A 17,360-nucleotide genomic window follows, 5' to 3' on the forward strand; every position below is an offset into this window, starting at 1 on the left:
TAATTAAACATTGATTTTCATTACATGGTAGGTACAATAATAATAAAATGTCGAGCTTTTTTTACATAGAAATTAGCCTAAAACTTTATTTCTCTTATCGTTTATATTTTAATTACATAAACTATTGGAATTTTTTGCCACAAATACTTACTCTACCGAATGATGTATTGATTTTATAGTACACATTGGCTTTATTTTTATTGACAAATTGGATGTGATTTTGTAGGCATAATCAAAATAACTACTTACTACTATAAACGAGTCATGTAGATACAAACAAATTTTTACCCATAACTTTTAGTTTTTAATTATTATCCCTTATTGTATTCTAAATTATAATACAGAATATTTTACTGAAATACTTAAGTTTAATGATGTAGAATTTTGAACTATATGTACATTGTACATTTTACTTAAACTTTCAAAGTATATAGTATTTTAACCATTTTTGTTCATCAAATGCAGTATATTTTTGATAAAGTGTACTTTATTTTACGCGGTTTCACGTTAATTATCTAATTAACATCGTTAGATATCTTAATAATTCTCCTTACTTTTATACAAGGACGTATTATACATTTTCACGCATTTCTCAGTTGTCGAAATCATCTACTAAATTGAAAAGTGTGACGATACTTTCAATGACACATGTCCTTGTATTTATAGTTTATGATTGGTACCTACCTTTAAAATCAAACTTTAAGAAGGATTAACTTCAAAAATCACACATGTTTTATAAGAAATAAAAGTAGTTAATAGTTTAAAAAGGATCATTTAAATTTAGTTAGAGTGAATATTATTAATATACAATGAATAATAGGTTTATTAAAATAATTTGAATTTAATTTTGTGTACAATTAATGTTTTTATTTTAGTAATATTTACTGTTATGGACCATTGCTGCATGCGATTCAAATGTCTAGCATATTCCCAGATTCGAAAACGTTTGTTGACATGAAAATGAAATTTTCACCTAATGAGACCATGACCATATTCTTGGAAATGATGAAAAAAACGGGACAAAGGCCATCAAAATTAGAACTTGAAGTTTTCCTGAACGAAACATTCGAGAAGGAAGGCAGCGAATTCGAAATTTGGGATCCCTCCGATTGGAAGCCAGAGCCCAAATTTATTGGTGATATTAAAGACCCAAATTTCCAAGAATGGGCTAGAGGCTTACACTTATTATGGAAACTTCTCGGAAAAAAAATCAAAGATGACGTACGTTTACATCCTGACCATTATTCAATTATCTATGTTCCGTATCCGGTAATTGTACCCGGTGGTCGATTCCGTGAATTTTACTATTGGGATTCTTACTGGATAATTAGAGGTCTGCTACTATCTGAGATGTATACTACAGTAAAAGGAATGCTTAGCAACTTTTTGTCGATTATTAACACCTATGGTCATATTCCAAACGGGGGAAGAGTTTATTACGCCATGCGGTCTCAACCCCCCATGCTGGTACCAATGATGAAAAGTTATATCGAGGCTACCAATGACACGACTTTCCTAAAAGAAAATGTCGATATACTAGAAAAAGAATTCAGCTATTGGATGTTAAATCATACAGTGGATATAGAAAAGGATGGAAAAGTATACACATTGGCCAGATATAAGGATTCGTCAACAGGACCTAGACCCGAATCATACAGGTAAATTTAATTTTTAATTTCATAAAAGTTATTACAAATTAGATATATGTTTTTGAAATTATGGTTACTGAGGTTACAGATTATTTCTAATTGAAAACTAGCAAGGAGGAATTAATAATTCCTGATTTGTTATAATTTCAAATTTATTTCGTTTTTTCTGTGGCTTTATGTGTAATGTGCATTGTTATATTATCTATTTGCCTAAAAATTACAAATATTTTCTTGCAGTTATTAGTACCTACATTTAAAATATTTGTGTTTTAATATTATTTTGTATTTTTACAGGGAAGATATCATGAGCGCACAAACACTGAAGACCGATAACGATAAAGAAAACTACTATTCTGAGCTAAAGGCCGCTGCGGAATCTGGGTGGGATTTTTCCAGTAGATGGTTTATACTAAATGGAACAAATAAAGGTAAATAACTGGCTAGTGTTTTATTTATTATTTATAATTCCAACAACGCTTAAAATCGTGTATAATGTGCTTTCCGTGTTTGCTTAAATATAGGTAAAAAAAAATACCTCTGTTACTGTAATAGTAACAACGAAATTTATATTGAAGACAATGAATTAAAAGCGCCTAGTCATACATTTATTTTAAAACAATAGTTTTGGGCTCAGAGTACTGACTCTATCTGTACTTAGCACTACCGGATATTTTTTCTTGTATAGCTCAAGGTTATTATGTATATGGTTTTTCTTTTCTGATTATTTATTTATCATCATTAATTTTTTTTCAAAGTAAATTTTTTTTATAAAGTCATGACTTGGTCAACCATGACCTGTGGTCTCCATTAAGATTCATATCTAGGGACTTTTACTTTTATTAATTTATTACTATTAAATGTAGTATAGTTTTCAATTTTTTCCATGATAATATAATATATAGGTTTCTATAGGAAATTTTTGTTCATATTTTGCCCTATAGAACCTATGCAACGTGTAGATACCACTCGTGTGCCGGAAATGTAGTAAATAACAATACATTATACCTGTAGCATAGAATCTATTGTTTGAAAAATAAATGCTATATTATTAAATAGTGGTTTAAATTTGAAAAATCCCAGTTTTGTTTTGTTTTGTTTTGTTTTGACTTACCTGATATGGTCATAATAACACTTAACAAACAAAACTTCCGAACATTCCTAAAATCGCTAATAATTTATTACTCTGAACAAATATATTTTGCGTACATAAAATAATTTAAATGAATAACTTCTGAATAAACATAAAATGTGTTAAACACTTAAAAAATCATAATATTCTTTCGTTATTTCTTTCATAGAATTACAAATTCGATTTGAGCCTCCGTAGCTCCTTAAACATATTAAGTACTTAATTATTACCACATACTGAATTTGAACCAAGCCAGTTGACATAAAAATATTTAAGTTTGAATATGATTTTAAATATAGTTGATTTTACTAAAATATTACAATTCCAATCAAAATATTTGCAAACCAAATATTATAAATTAAAATATTTATACGTTAAATTTATAATTTCAATATTTTATAGAAAATATATACATAACTATTTAAACTAATTGATTAGGTAAATATTAAAACGATTGGAAAAATATAGTGTTGAGTATTGTAAATAGAAATCTTAAACCAATTTTTGATAATATTTTTGGTATACTATTTTTATATATTGTAAGTTTATGTCACATGACATTATATATTATTAGGTATATTAGGTATAATATCTTCAAAAATAGTCAAAACGCTTTAAATATTTTATATAAAATATGTATTATCGCATCTGGTATAAATTATATATATACCTACACTATTATAAAAAAAACCTTGGAATATTATGAATTTTGAAACAAAATATTTACTCTTCAGTCTTCACGAGAAAGATAATATACCATTTAACGTTTGATGTGTAAATGCTTTTTCATACTTTGTCAAAGCGTATTATGTGAAGGAAATATAAATACAAATGTTCGTCAAGAATTTAGTTTATATTATTTCAAAAAATATTAAAATATCACAGAGCCATAGTATTAATAAATAAAATATATTACTTATAAGTTATTAGTATATCATAAAATACATATAGGTAGGTAGTGGGTACCTATTTGTATTTATAAAAGATTAATTGAAGTACCCAAAAAATGGGAGTGAATTATGTAAATTCGTTTAGATGACAAATTAAGTTTGGGTAAAAATTAATAGAAAATAATTTTTTTAAATGTGCGCATCATAAAAAAAGTAAAGCAAATAAATTTTGTAAATTGTCATGACCTTGAAAATATGCTTCTCTGTATACATGTTCAATTAAAGCTTGTATTGTTAGTCAACAATTAAATCAGGACTAGGTTCACGGTTGGCGGTTGCATTATTTTTGTTAACGTAGGTAGGTATGTAAGTTTATTACATCTAATTTATTTGTGTTGCTACTATAGAAATATTGTACTATTTTAAAACTGTTTTAAGTTACAAAAAAAGTTGAATGTATTGTTTAGTCCAGCGAACTACATTTGAGTTATTAATATTTCAATAAAATTAAGAACCGCCGTAATTACTTAGACATTTAAGTCTATAATGTCAGAATGTTATAGGTCATTTTTACAATTATTACCAGTTTACTTCAAACGATGTCTATTATTTTTCTCTTCTTATACGCGATTTCAACATAGTTTAATATACCTACTATTAAAATCGGTCTGACGTTTTTATACGAATTAGAGTCGGGTCTATAAAGTATAAAGTTAATGTTTCTAAACCATTACTGCGCGTGTTCTATGCCACAAAATAATATGTATTAATGTTTCGTGAATGAGATTAAAAAACTTTCATAACGATAATACGTCACCATACATACATTATACTACATACCTAAAATGTATCATCACGTTGATTATTATACTTTTGGCATAGATCCACTGATTTTCAATACCCTTAATACACGTATTATTTTATTCGTTTTTTACTAGAAACACGTCAACGACAATTAATGTGAGACATGATTGTTTTTATTTTATTTTTATCTATCAAACACTTAATTGTAGGTTGACCTCGCGTTTGATAGTACGACGTTTCAATGAATAAAATATAATTACTCCAGGTCTGGTCGAGATAATTTATGATTTTTATAATCCTTAAATCGATTAGAAAATGATTGCATTTTATTGCCTATTATTTTGATCTACTTAGCAAATTAAAAAAAAGAAATGTTTAAACGTAATAGTGAAAAATACGTAAATTGGATAGACTTATATACCGAAATAACATCTGTGGATTAGGGAGTGAGTAAAAGCTACACTTTATGGGATAAATGGATAATATTGTCGTAGGCCATAGTGCGCGCAATTACGTTGCATACGATAACTAATATGTCGTTGCGTATGATTGCAGGAAACCTGACCAACCTGAAAACACGATTCATCATACCGGTGGACTTGAACGCTCTGGTGTATTGGAATGCTAAGATATTGAGTGATTTCTACCGGGAGCTGAATGTGTCCGACAAGGCACTGAAGTACGAAAACATCGCCAACAAATGGATAGAAGCAGTGACGGCGGTCCTGTGGCACGAGGAAGTAGGCGCGTGGCTAGACTATGACATGCTGAACGAAATCAAGCGTGATTACTTTTACCCAACCAATATATCACCGCTATGGACCGGCTGTTATGACCCGAAGAAGACCGATGACTTTGTGTCCCGAACACTTAAGTACTTGGAAAAGACACAAATAATGAACAACCTGGGTGGCATACCAACCACCCTGGAGCACTCCGGTGAACAGTGGGACTACCCGAACGCGTGGCCCCCGCTCCAGTACATAATGGTCATGTCACTCGACAGCTCGGGCGATAACTGGGCCCAGGACTTGGCGTTCGAGATAGCTGAACGATGGATGAGGTCCAACTACAAAGCGTACAACGAGACCAACGCCATGTATGAAAAAGTAAGTCCGGTTTAGTGGTTTGAGCGGAATAAAACAATTTATCGGGTTGAGGGGACACTGTGCAGTGTACATATTATTAATTAGGTAATTATTTATATTTTATTAAAACCTTTTTGATTATCATTCACATCAATCGTAACCCTCGTGGGTATAATTATTTAAAACAAATCTTTAAAGTAGCTATAAATATGTCTGTACTCTGTACAAACACATCGATTAGTCTGCAAGTCGATCGTGAATGGTATAGGTGTCGGATGGGTCTCATGTTAGATGCGGATACAGTAATTTGTATTTTGATACACACCACTACGTCTGCAAACTCGTTTATGCCCTCTCAATGAATTATATTTTCGTCGATTGTCGGTATACTCATACGTCACTTGTTTTGACAGTACGATGCGACCGTACCCGGAGGTCATGGCAGTGGAGGTGAATACGAGGTGCAGCTAGGTTTCGGCTGGACCAACGGAATAATCTTGGAGTTCCTGCAGAAGTACGGATCCAGGGTCACGGCCGAGGATAAGTTCGTTGAGGCGCCGCAGACTAGCGCCAACATAGACTCCAGCAGAAGCAGCACTGACTACAACACCAAGACCGTGTCTTCGGCGACGCAAGTCATGACTGCTACGCTTGCGATACTGGCCACGATATCGGCCGGATGCATAGGGTGAGGTGAGTGTCGTTTCTAGTGTTTGGAACCTATTTCTGTCTATTTATATAATTAACTGAAAAGTGTAAGTTGAAGAAACGCTTGAAAAACATATCATCGTTATAACAAAAAGCATCAAACTAATATTTTGCTACATTCAGAATGTAAAAATTGTTTCATAAAAAATTACACCATCGCTCTGCAGTTAAAATATTGTAATGTGAACTACATTGAACTACATGCATTGTAAAAATAGCTTAAGAGGACGTTACTTCCGCTAGTGTTGTACTTATCTCCATCTTACTAATGTACAACAAATTTTAGTGTTCAGCAGAACAAAATTTACAAGTGTAAAATGCTCATAACTCGTTTAAAAATTAAAATATAAAACTTACGTACAAACACAGATTATATTTTTACCTTTGAGTTTGTTAATAGGTGTTAATTTACTCTAGTATTTAAAGCTGACAACACAAAATTGCTTTTGCTGAATGCACATTTTCTATGTTGTATGATGTGGGACGGAGGAAAGTAGACAACACCAATCACATGCAGATGTGACGTTCTGTTGATCATGCTGGTAGCAGTATATAAAATAATTCTGCTGACGTTGGTCGGCAATTGTCAACCTCGTCACTAGGGGATAATGGTTTCTTCTTTTGTCGAGAATAGATCCCTAGGACTCAGGTTTTGTTTTACCCATCTGGTCAAGCTATTACAGAAGTAAAAAAACGAACTTTTAACAATTCAACATTAATAATGAAACATTGTTTAATAGTACATATATTATATATACTAATTATATTATTAAATATTATACATATTGACATTTTAATTGCCTATAACATTAAAAATTTTTTTTAGAAACATTTCTAATAATTTGTTTATAAAACTATTGACAATTGGCTGTAACTCAAAACCTTAAAACGGATCAATAATAGAAACAAAATGTCTCACGACGAGCTATTCATTAATGTGAGGATAGGCAGTTGAATTTATGCCTTTGCTTAAAAAATCAAAAGGGGCTATTTCAAAGAGATTATAATATTTTGATTATAGTATATTTTATAAGTAGCTCAGTAGTGTGTAAAGTCTTCAATTCTCGTGAAACTTGTAGGCAGTTTTCGTACGATAAATATACTATACATGCGTGGGCCAGCTAGCAAAATAATTAAAATTAATGGTTTATAATTTATATTATTAGGTATTATATAATAATAAGTATAAATGTATTCGCTAGATATACTTTGTGTGTCAAATGTCATCGATACAATTTAATGCGTTTTACGGGATATTATTTCATCAGCATAATATTATAATATACAATAATTACATAGACATCGCAACTATATGTTATAATAATGATTATAGAAGCGGTTGTGTGCTGCACGATCACTATGGTTTTTCTTTTTCTACATAGTTATTCTTCGATGACGATCGCTTGCCCGTTTTGCGACAAACGAAACAATGTCTTATCGCTATCGGCAGCTGTTGTAATACTAACTGTTCACTCGTATTATGTTATACACATTACACACCAGTTATTATAGGAGGCATTAATTTTCAAAACTAGCATATATAAAGAATTGTTCACATTTTTCACACAGATTGAACTACTGACATCAGATGGGTGATTTTAAAACCAATATTTTGAATACAGTTTGGACACTTACAAAATATAAATAAAAGTTTTGAAAATAAAACGGATCATAACTTCAAAGAATAATACTTGTGATTTTTCGCCCAAAAACCCATAATTTATATAATTTATTTAAAAAATTTAGTTTAGTTTAAAATTGAATCTCCCAACCATATTCTTTTTGACCAAGCCACAGGTTAGGTATTATTTCATATTTTGCTATACCTAGTAGGTAATAAATATATATAAGATGGTAATAAAGGGTGGCAACACAGGGCCTTCATTAACGTTTCGATTCGCGATTTGTCCGGCCTTCACATACCGTAAGCTCTGATATTATTATTTTTGAGTTCGATAATACGTCAATTGCTCAAATATTAAAGGCTAACTAGCTCTGTTCAACGTAAACTTGATATGTTGCACGTTTGTAAGACATATTCAAGCGACAACACTTACGGGTATAGCGTTCTATTGAATTTGTCCTAATATAAAATCAGTTTCTACTACAGTTCGTACGACGTTTAAACAATCATAATTCATAATAAATAATAATAATAAACTGACAATATTTTAGATATTAGCTAGTATAGCTACACCTGTACGCAGTAGGTACTTAATGTACCTAAAAATATTTTTTTGCATATATACTGTGATTAAAACGTGTCCGTAATATACATCAGTAAGATAGTGCATTATCGAAATGAGCACGTGCAATGGTATAAAACTATAATATTATTGTCGAAGTACGTTTTTCCGCTGCAGCCGCTATTCGGGTACCTACTATAGTAAGCGTTGCCAATGTAGCTCGATTTCGTAATTTTGTGATGTTTCCGTGACAAAATACAAACAATAAGTATCTAAATAGCACCTATATGGCTGTATATTATTATTTTAAATAATCTTGATAATTGATATTTTCGTATACAGGGCAGAATTACGCCGAATAATAGCCCTTGAAAATATATTTCACCTCTTAAAAAAATTGTTTTTTATCAATTCAATAGGTGCATACCCAATGTCCATATATAAATACAATGACAGTCAGAAATAATGATAAAACACGTTTATTTTCAGAATATATAATTTTTAAAAAACATTCATTGATCATGAATAGATATGTTTTCTACCTAGTGCTTTAAATAAAAATATATTAATATTATAGCATTAGATACAATTAATGCTATTTTACTAAAATTAAATTCTTTCTACAAACATTAATCACAAATACCTAATATATGTATATACAGGGTGATTCACCAACCATACTCCCCCCATTTTTTAATTTAATAACGAATTTGTTCAAATTTGGAATTTTGGAATTTTTAAATATAATCAAAGACCATATTTCCAAATTATCAGCTAAATAATTTATAGTAGAAAAGGAGGGGATCCTTATTTAAAAAACAGAAGTTTGGATCTCCACGGGACACTTCTTAAGTACGAAATAGGAACAATAAATCTCAAGAATTTGAAAATATGGTGTTTAAGAATATTTAAAAACTCCAAAAATCATATTTTGAAGAACTACATTATTAAAAATGAAAAAGGGGGTGAGCATACTTAGTGAATCGCCTTCTACACATTTAAAACAAACAAATAAAATAATTCACTCGAGACTTGTACATGGAAAGTTATAATTTAAATTTTGAACCATATTATAAGAAAATTCGTATGTTTTTCGTTTCTTATTACCCGCACGATGTACATCTGTTTTTTATCATATTCAATATTATGGCAAAATTAATTATTTCTTACATACCATATAAGACAAAATAAAGCAAAGTTATCTCATTTAAAAAACTTATATTTCGGCACTAAAAAAAGCCTATCAATAGTATAGCTCTAGGCATGTGTAGGCGTGTAGACGTGTTAACTCTAATCGGTAATGTTAATTGTCTAAATACGTAACCGTTCATCTGTCCATATCGTACATTGTATTAATGTAATCACTCGTCGAAAGACATTAAATTCTGCCTTATAAATTACATATGTTAATACGTAAATTACATTTTTCTATGACATTTTCTTACGATCAATATTAGAGATATTATACAGTTACATGAGAATAACTCAAAGCTTCGATACCGGTCCATAAAATTTTCTATTTAAAAAATATAAAAATGTATGTTTAACTCAAAAGTTTTGTGACATTTATATTGTATTGAAATCGGTCTGTAACAGGTTTTTATGTACTACCTAGTACCTACTATTAGAAATAAATAAATTTATATTATTGTTTATGATTATTTATCTTAGAGTAACCACTCACTATCGACTCGCTATCGACCCGTTATCAACTCGCTTTTTCAGCACTTGATACAATTGAACGATTACTGCAAATATGTTATTGCAACAGCAAAAATCTATAATTTGTTATAAAAATAGTATTTAAACATAGTTGGGTAAGTTTTAGAGCATTTATAGCAGGTAGACTGTATATAAGTGTATAAAAATAATAATATATTTTACCTATACAAACAAGTATGCATGATGGCATACACAAGACACCCTGTATATAATATAAAAATATAAAAATATCTAGAATACTGTACCTATATGGTTTGCTTACAAATTACAATATATCCGGATCGAACTTTTCACATTGTGCAATTGAATTTATATTTTATAATTTTAATAGGTATACATAGGCACTTACTGTTTCACACGCCGCCGCCGTTTAAAACGTGGAAAGGGAAAAAGTAATTTCATAATGAATAAAACGATAACGAACAACACGGTATGACATGCTCGCGTATGACCGATAAACATATTATTATATTATTATGTATGCAATTTAATTTGACTACGACATCGTTGTTTGATGATAATGGTAGATATTTCTGCGGTAGAATATTATAACACTAGACCTCCATTATTACTCATTAAATTTGTATAATAGCTGCATCGGTGATATTAAAATATTATGAAATATTTTTAATTCGTAAACGAATATATATTTTATATATATGGCATACAGAACCGATTATGATATGTCATGCAATGTTCCAAGTCCCAACTATATATTTATTATCGGGGGTGCAAGCATATTTTACGCAGCCCAGTGAAAATATAATTTTTTAAAAATTCGATAGAAGATAGGTTATACAAATACCCAATAATTACCCATAATATACTATGTTGAGTAGCACCCCGAGTAGTTTTAGGACTTTCATATCAATTAGGTGATTAATATATTTGAATAAATAAACAAACAATTCAAACTTACAATAAATTATAAATTTTAAAATTAAGTATTTTTTTTTGAAATGCGAATAAATAGGTATTTATATGTGGGTACTGTGTAATACGGAAGAAGAAAAAAATATTTGTGCCAAATTTTCAGGCACTATTATTTATTTATTACAGACATTTTGTAAACTAAACTAACTAATTGATATTTTGTGTATTTTCTTTGTTTCAGATGTTTACAAGTTAAATTATGTAGTTAAATTATAAGAACATTCCCTTATGAAAAATCGGAAGGATCTCTTAATTATCAGGTCAGACGTATTTAACAAAGAGGTTTACTTAGTTGATCATTAGTTTCTTTATTTGTGCTATCACATTAGCCTAATTATTGTTTTTATTGTTTTGTTTTTTTTTTTTTTGTACATGTGAGTTAGTGTTATGCTTTAATTTATTGGCACATGCAAGTTTTATATGGTCAAAAAAAAGGAAAATAATTTACATCTAAAAAAACATTACCGAGAAATACAGAAAGACCAACTTTGAATGGATAGTAGATCCAAAAGTAGATCTGAAGTTTTAATCTGAACTTACTAGTGTTTTTATTATAATAATAATAATATATTAAATATTAACTATTATTAATTAATGGAGTTTAAGTTCCTTCGAGCAATCGTATTTCTGTGAATTCAACCAAATCGATTATAGAGTTGTTTGCACAGTATAATATTTGCTTGATATTTTAATTGAAAAATAAAGCAAAGTGATGTAATACTTTAAGGTTTTATAAATTATAGATTAACACGTTTTAGTGAGATTTAAACAAAAAACAAATTGCGCGCCTAATTCAGTTTAACGAGTAATAAAATGTGTATACATGCCTCGTATAGTCGGTCTATGTGTTTCATTCTCTTTTTTCTTTAATTTATCATTTTTTTTAAATTATTTTTTTTTTCCAATGTGTCCATGACATTTGCCTCTAAAGATATACATCTTTAAATAATATATTAAATATTTAGGTATACTTCTATCGTCAATTCGTTCTGATCGCCCATTTAGAAAAACACATTTAACTAAATATCAATATTATGTGGTATCGCATATTATACCTACCTATATTTTTTTTAAATTTTTATTCTTTAGTTGGTAATAATAATTGCATGTATAACTAGGCATATTTTATTATTTATTTATTTATTTTATATTATATACTTGGCGTAAATTAATGTAAAATTTTCATAAATTGAATGGTAATGTTAATTACGTTTAAAATAAAATAAGGTTCTTCGTTTATATGTAAAAATATCATACTTCGCATATTATAAAACCATATTCATTACACAATGAATGTCACAATAGACTACATAATTATTTCATGACAATAATAATAATATATATATGTATATATATTTTTTTAATGATAAATTTATAATTATTTCGAATGTGATAATTAAGTATAAACTCGTAATAAGCATAAGTTAATGCCATCGTAAAATTTTACACACATTCGATAATTTATTATATAAATTATAATAAAGGTATATCTGTTTCTTGATTTCCGCGTGAACAATAAAATATTTGTTTAAAAAAAAACGGTGCTGTGTAAGACTATATCGAAATAGTTGGCTCAAGTTATTTTTATTGTTATATAATTATTTTGTTTTGTTTTTAACATAACAGTTCTAGTGCAAATAAGGTTTTTTTTCGAAATAATTATACCGCTTCCAAGTAGTTCCTATATAGTAGAATCCTAGTAATTTTAACACAGTAATATTAACCAATATATCGTCATTAACATTTTAACTCTGTTGTTAACATACATATATATATATATTTCACACAAAATATATACAGACATAATATGCATTGTGTATATAGTTCATGGATTATTTTTCACTTTCGCGCTGCAATCGAATCTAGTCAATCGCCAATCATTTATAAGAACATTAAAACAGTACAGACACGATTACTCAGTTAAGTGTATAATATTTAAACAATCACCCAATAAACCTGTATACATAATGTGAGTACGGTAAGACATACTAGTACCACCGCTCACCAGTACGAAATAGAGAGAGGGAGAGAAAGAAATTGTTAAAAATTCGAGTGCAGCTGTGCGGAAAGGGAAAAATAATCTAAAATTTCGGACTTTTTATAAGAAGGAAAAAAAGTTAAATTTTTTTTTGTAACACGCATACCGATTTCATAATGCCCCCCTTAGAGGCAGTCATTTTATGTACACACACGCACACACACACACACACACACACACACACACACACACACACACACACACACCTGTATACACGTGCAACAAGAACGATCCATGATTGTAGAAAGCAGCTTGACCATAAAAAAACCCTCTCCTTTCGCTAAATTCTAGTTATCATAATGCAATTATTTCTTTTAATCGTTCATGTAGTTGACGTTGAAAGTTCATACATTTTGCTATAGTAAATATTTTTATCTATAGTACTAAAACTGAATACATTTAGTTCAAAATGTTCTTCGTCACAGTTCATTTGTTTATTTCATTACAAGTATTATTATTTTTTAAAACACACACACACAATATAATATATGTATGTCTAGTCCGTAGTTCAAAAACAAAATAATACCGTTTTTAAGTCACCATGACATAAATATTGTTTAATGCATCTGACCATAATATGACTTATCTTGCCGATTCGATATAATAATATTATACGATCGCAACGTAAACCGATTAGCGGGAGTTTTATATCATGTGCAATTATTCAATAATTAATTCTATCATATGTATATATGTTATAAGAATTTTTATTTATAAAAAGAGAAAAAAGAAATAGTAAACATTTTGCGCACCGATTTGTACCTGCTTGCTTTGTTACCATTTTTACTTTTAAATTTAATAATAATATTATATGCATCAAAATTGTATGTATATATGTATTATATAATATATATTATCCATATATACATATATTGTTTTATTTGCACTGTTATAGGCTTACATACATATTTAGTTTTGTTTTTAATAATTGTATGCTAAACATGTTCATTAATCGTCTTTTAAAAGTGTACCTATCTAATCTAATCTGTTAGTTATTATTATTAATATTATTATATTTTTGTCAAAAGCCTGTATTTTATAACGTTTTGATTAGTATTTGTAAGAGTTGGCTTTTGATTGTTTTTTTCCCCTCTTGTTTCTCTACGATACTTGTATGATAATTATTATTACTATTATTATTTTTATTATTATTACTATTATTATTTCGCTACTATCAGTATCCATTATGATAAAATAATTTAATTTAATAGTTATAATATATTAGAGTATGGATATACTTATTTATTTAACAATGTTGTACAAAACGCGATGCGATCACGTTGGTTCGGCTACCTACCCGTTCATATATTACATATTAATTATGTGTATTGCGCACGCGCAGTATATTGCGGTCGTTATATTCATATTATTATTGTGATATAAAAATCCAAATGATATTTACGTATAATGATTCGTGTACGTCATTTACCATTAGGTAAATCCATATACATAATATTACGCATACTGTGTGTGTAGTGTATTATTATTACAATTGTAATATACTATAAAAACTAACAGCTAATAACCGGCTACCGAACCAACCGTACGTCTCATCGCATTTTTTTTTTTATTATTATATTACCGTTAACAATTTTTTTTTTCTAGTAAAGTTTGTTGTGTTTTTTTTTCATTTTCACCCATAACATAATAGTTTATAATATATTACATTACCTATATTAATACCAATGCATATACATAATTTATAGCGTAGTTTGGTCCGGCAATCGTTGTACGAAAGGGTTGTCGCCTGTAGCGATATATAATATTATAATATTGTTTTGTGAGAATCCCTCGTACGCGTTGTCGGACGTTTGTTTGTAGTCTCACAGTGACGTTTACCAAATAACTTGTATTGTATCATATAATAATATATGTATGTACATTGTACAAATACGTATAGTATTATTACCTATTTGTACATTTATTTTTTTTTTCATCTAACTCATATCCAAATTCAAAATATTACATATTATCATGTTTATACATAGGTATAAACGTATAGGTATGTATACCTACGTTTGTGTGTACCTACATATAAATTCTATATTAATATTGTTGCGTTGAATTTATTCATGTGCACAAATATTACCGAATGTTGTGACTTGTGTTATATAGGTACAGGGCTGTGAATTGAATGCACTAAAAAAATGTTAAATATAAGCATGTACCAGGTATCTACTTTAAAACAATGAAAATTGGCCTCATAGGTAAGCTCCAAAAAACCCAAAATATGCAAAAACAGCAATAGAACATAAAAAATGTATTTGTTTTAATCATAAAGTAATTTAATTAAAATAAAAATATTAATTTAAAAGTACAATACAAATAACAACTTTTTTAAAAAAGTCTTAGTTTTTTGTTAATTCTGTGGTGTGAAAAATATAATTTCGTATACTTTCGTATAACATATTTTATTGAACTCAATTCCTTCTACAAAGTACCGACAAAAAACAAAGCATTCAAATTCACAGCCCCGCAGTTATATTTACTATACCTACGAATGTGGACATCGGAAGAAGAGTGATTAACATCATAATATACGTTTTTCACCATGGGTTTTGCATTAATAATCAATCATCGTGTTGCGTTTACCTAAGTAGAAGTAATTTGAACTCATAATATTATAATATTATTTAGCGCTTCGACCCCAAGAACATAATATTATGCCTACTAGTTACAGAGTGTAAACTCATTCAGCCGTGTGTACCTACTGAGTTTAGTCTAATACATTGTATACAACAATAACAATATACCTATACCTCCTATTAATAATTATAATATATACCTACCTAGTTTTGTGCATGCTTAGTTGTTGGTGGGCAAGCGCCGTTGTTGTTTCGCGTAATTCAGGCTTAAATCATTCGCTGTTCACACACGCACACATACATTATCGACATCATCTACAGGTAATAAAATAATAATTCATTTATGATATAAACCTATTACTAAATAATATTATTTAATAGTTTTTAATATTTTCATGAGGGTTGTCTATGTATTTTTATTATTATTATTATTATTACGGTATTAAAATTGTGTTATCATCGGTGGCGCCGCAGAATTTTTCACAATGCCGAATGACGAATTAGCAAAAATATAAAACACTCCGCTGCATTACGACTCCCAAGTCCCAATTATAGTGGAGGAGCCCTATACTGATACGGGGTTTCGGTGTATACTATAATAATATATTATTAGTTGTTTGGGCTAGTTTATGACGAACGATCGATTAACAAAGATAATTATGCTTTTTAATAAATCGGGATTAAATTCGTATAGCCATGAAAACATTCTGGTGGTTATTGATCGACGATATTTTAGATAACTAACAATCTGATTCATAGCGAACAACGATAAATTATTTTTTTCGTCCAACAGATCTAAGTTTCATTCAAATTTAGAGAGCCTTAATATATAGGTATAAGAGAGTCGTAAACTCAGTGAACATTTTTTATTGGTTGGCTGTTATAATTGATCATCCAAATTTTTATATTTACTTATGTTCAATTGTTTTTACTCGATAATTTAATTTAAATAAACATATAGGTAGGTAATATCATAGAACAATATATTATATTATTACAATATATTATATGTATTATAATATATTATCGTACCTAACTATGGAAATTAATTTATTTGTTATTATTTATTATTTACATGTTTTTTTTTGTATAATAATATAATACCAGTATTAATATTTTGAGTTATAGTTAATATTATGTGTTATGAACAAAAATAATATAGGTACCTACCTACCTACCTACCTACCCATAGTTAGTATACCCATTAGGATACCCATATTCATTATCCTATTATATAAATATCTAAGTTGTTGAGATTCAGTAGGCATATTTGTTTAATATTTTATAAATTGGTTGGTATATACTGTATATAACTTGTCTATGCTTTTTTAATTTAAAAAACACGGGAATAATTTGGACGATTTATGGCTGCTATAGTATATATAATACTCTCTTATATAGTAATTGGCTCTCTAGATAAATTGTTTACACAAATTATATTGTTGTGGACGTTAAATTATTATGTTGACGTCATTATGTAGGGCCGATTGTCGTCTATGATTAAATCAGAGCGTTTTGTACAGTCCACATGTTAGACTGCCTAAAATAAAATATTACTGCGATTTTTCTGTGGCCTGTGGGGGGAGGGGTCTAACAACGTTATATAGAGAAACTACTCGACACCAATA

General features: G+C 29.0%; 1 protein-coding gene across 9 annotated transcripts in view; it reads left to right on the forward strand.

Annotated features, from left to right (window-relative positions):
• LOC132936755 (trehalase-like) overlaps window positions 1-17,360 on the forward strand; it is a 131,234-nt gene that overhangs the window by 106,985 nt on the left and 6,889 nt on the right. For 7 of the 9 annotated variants that reach the window (XM_061003515.1, XM_061003514.1, XM_061003517.1 and 4 more), the window contains 4 exons: window positions 876-1,658; window positions 1,944-2,077; window positions 5,028-5,581; window positions 5,974-6,248. In XM_061003515.1, coding sequence (XP_060859498.1) covers window positions 876-1,658; window positions 1,944-2,077; window positions 5,028-5,581; window positions 5,974-6,248 — 1,746 coding nt within the window. Of the gene's footprint in view, window positions 1-875; window positions 1,659-1,943; window positions 2,078-5,027; window positions 5,582-5,973; window positions 6,254-11,290; window positions 15,056-17,360 lie in introns of those variants that run through there. The other 2 variants (XM_061003520.1, XM_061003521.1) reach the window with 1 other exon arrangement.

This window comes from Metopolophium dirhodum, chromosome 1 (assembly GCF_019925205.1).
Source record: "Metopolophium dirhodum isolate CAU chromosome 1, ASM1992520v1, whole genome shotgun sequence".
Lineage (NCBI taxonomy): Eukaryota > Metazoa > Arthropoda > Insecta > Hemiptera > Aphididae > Metopolophium > Metopolophium dirhodum.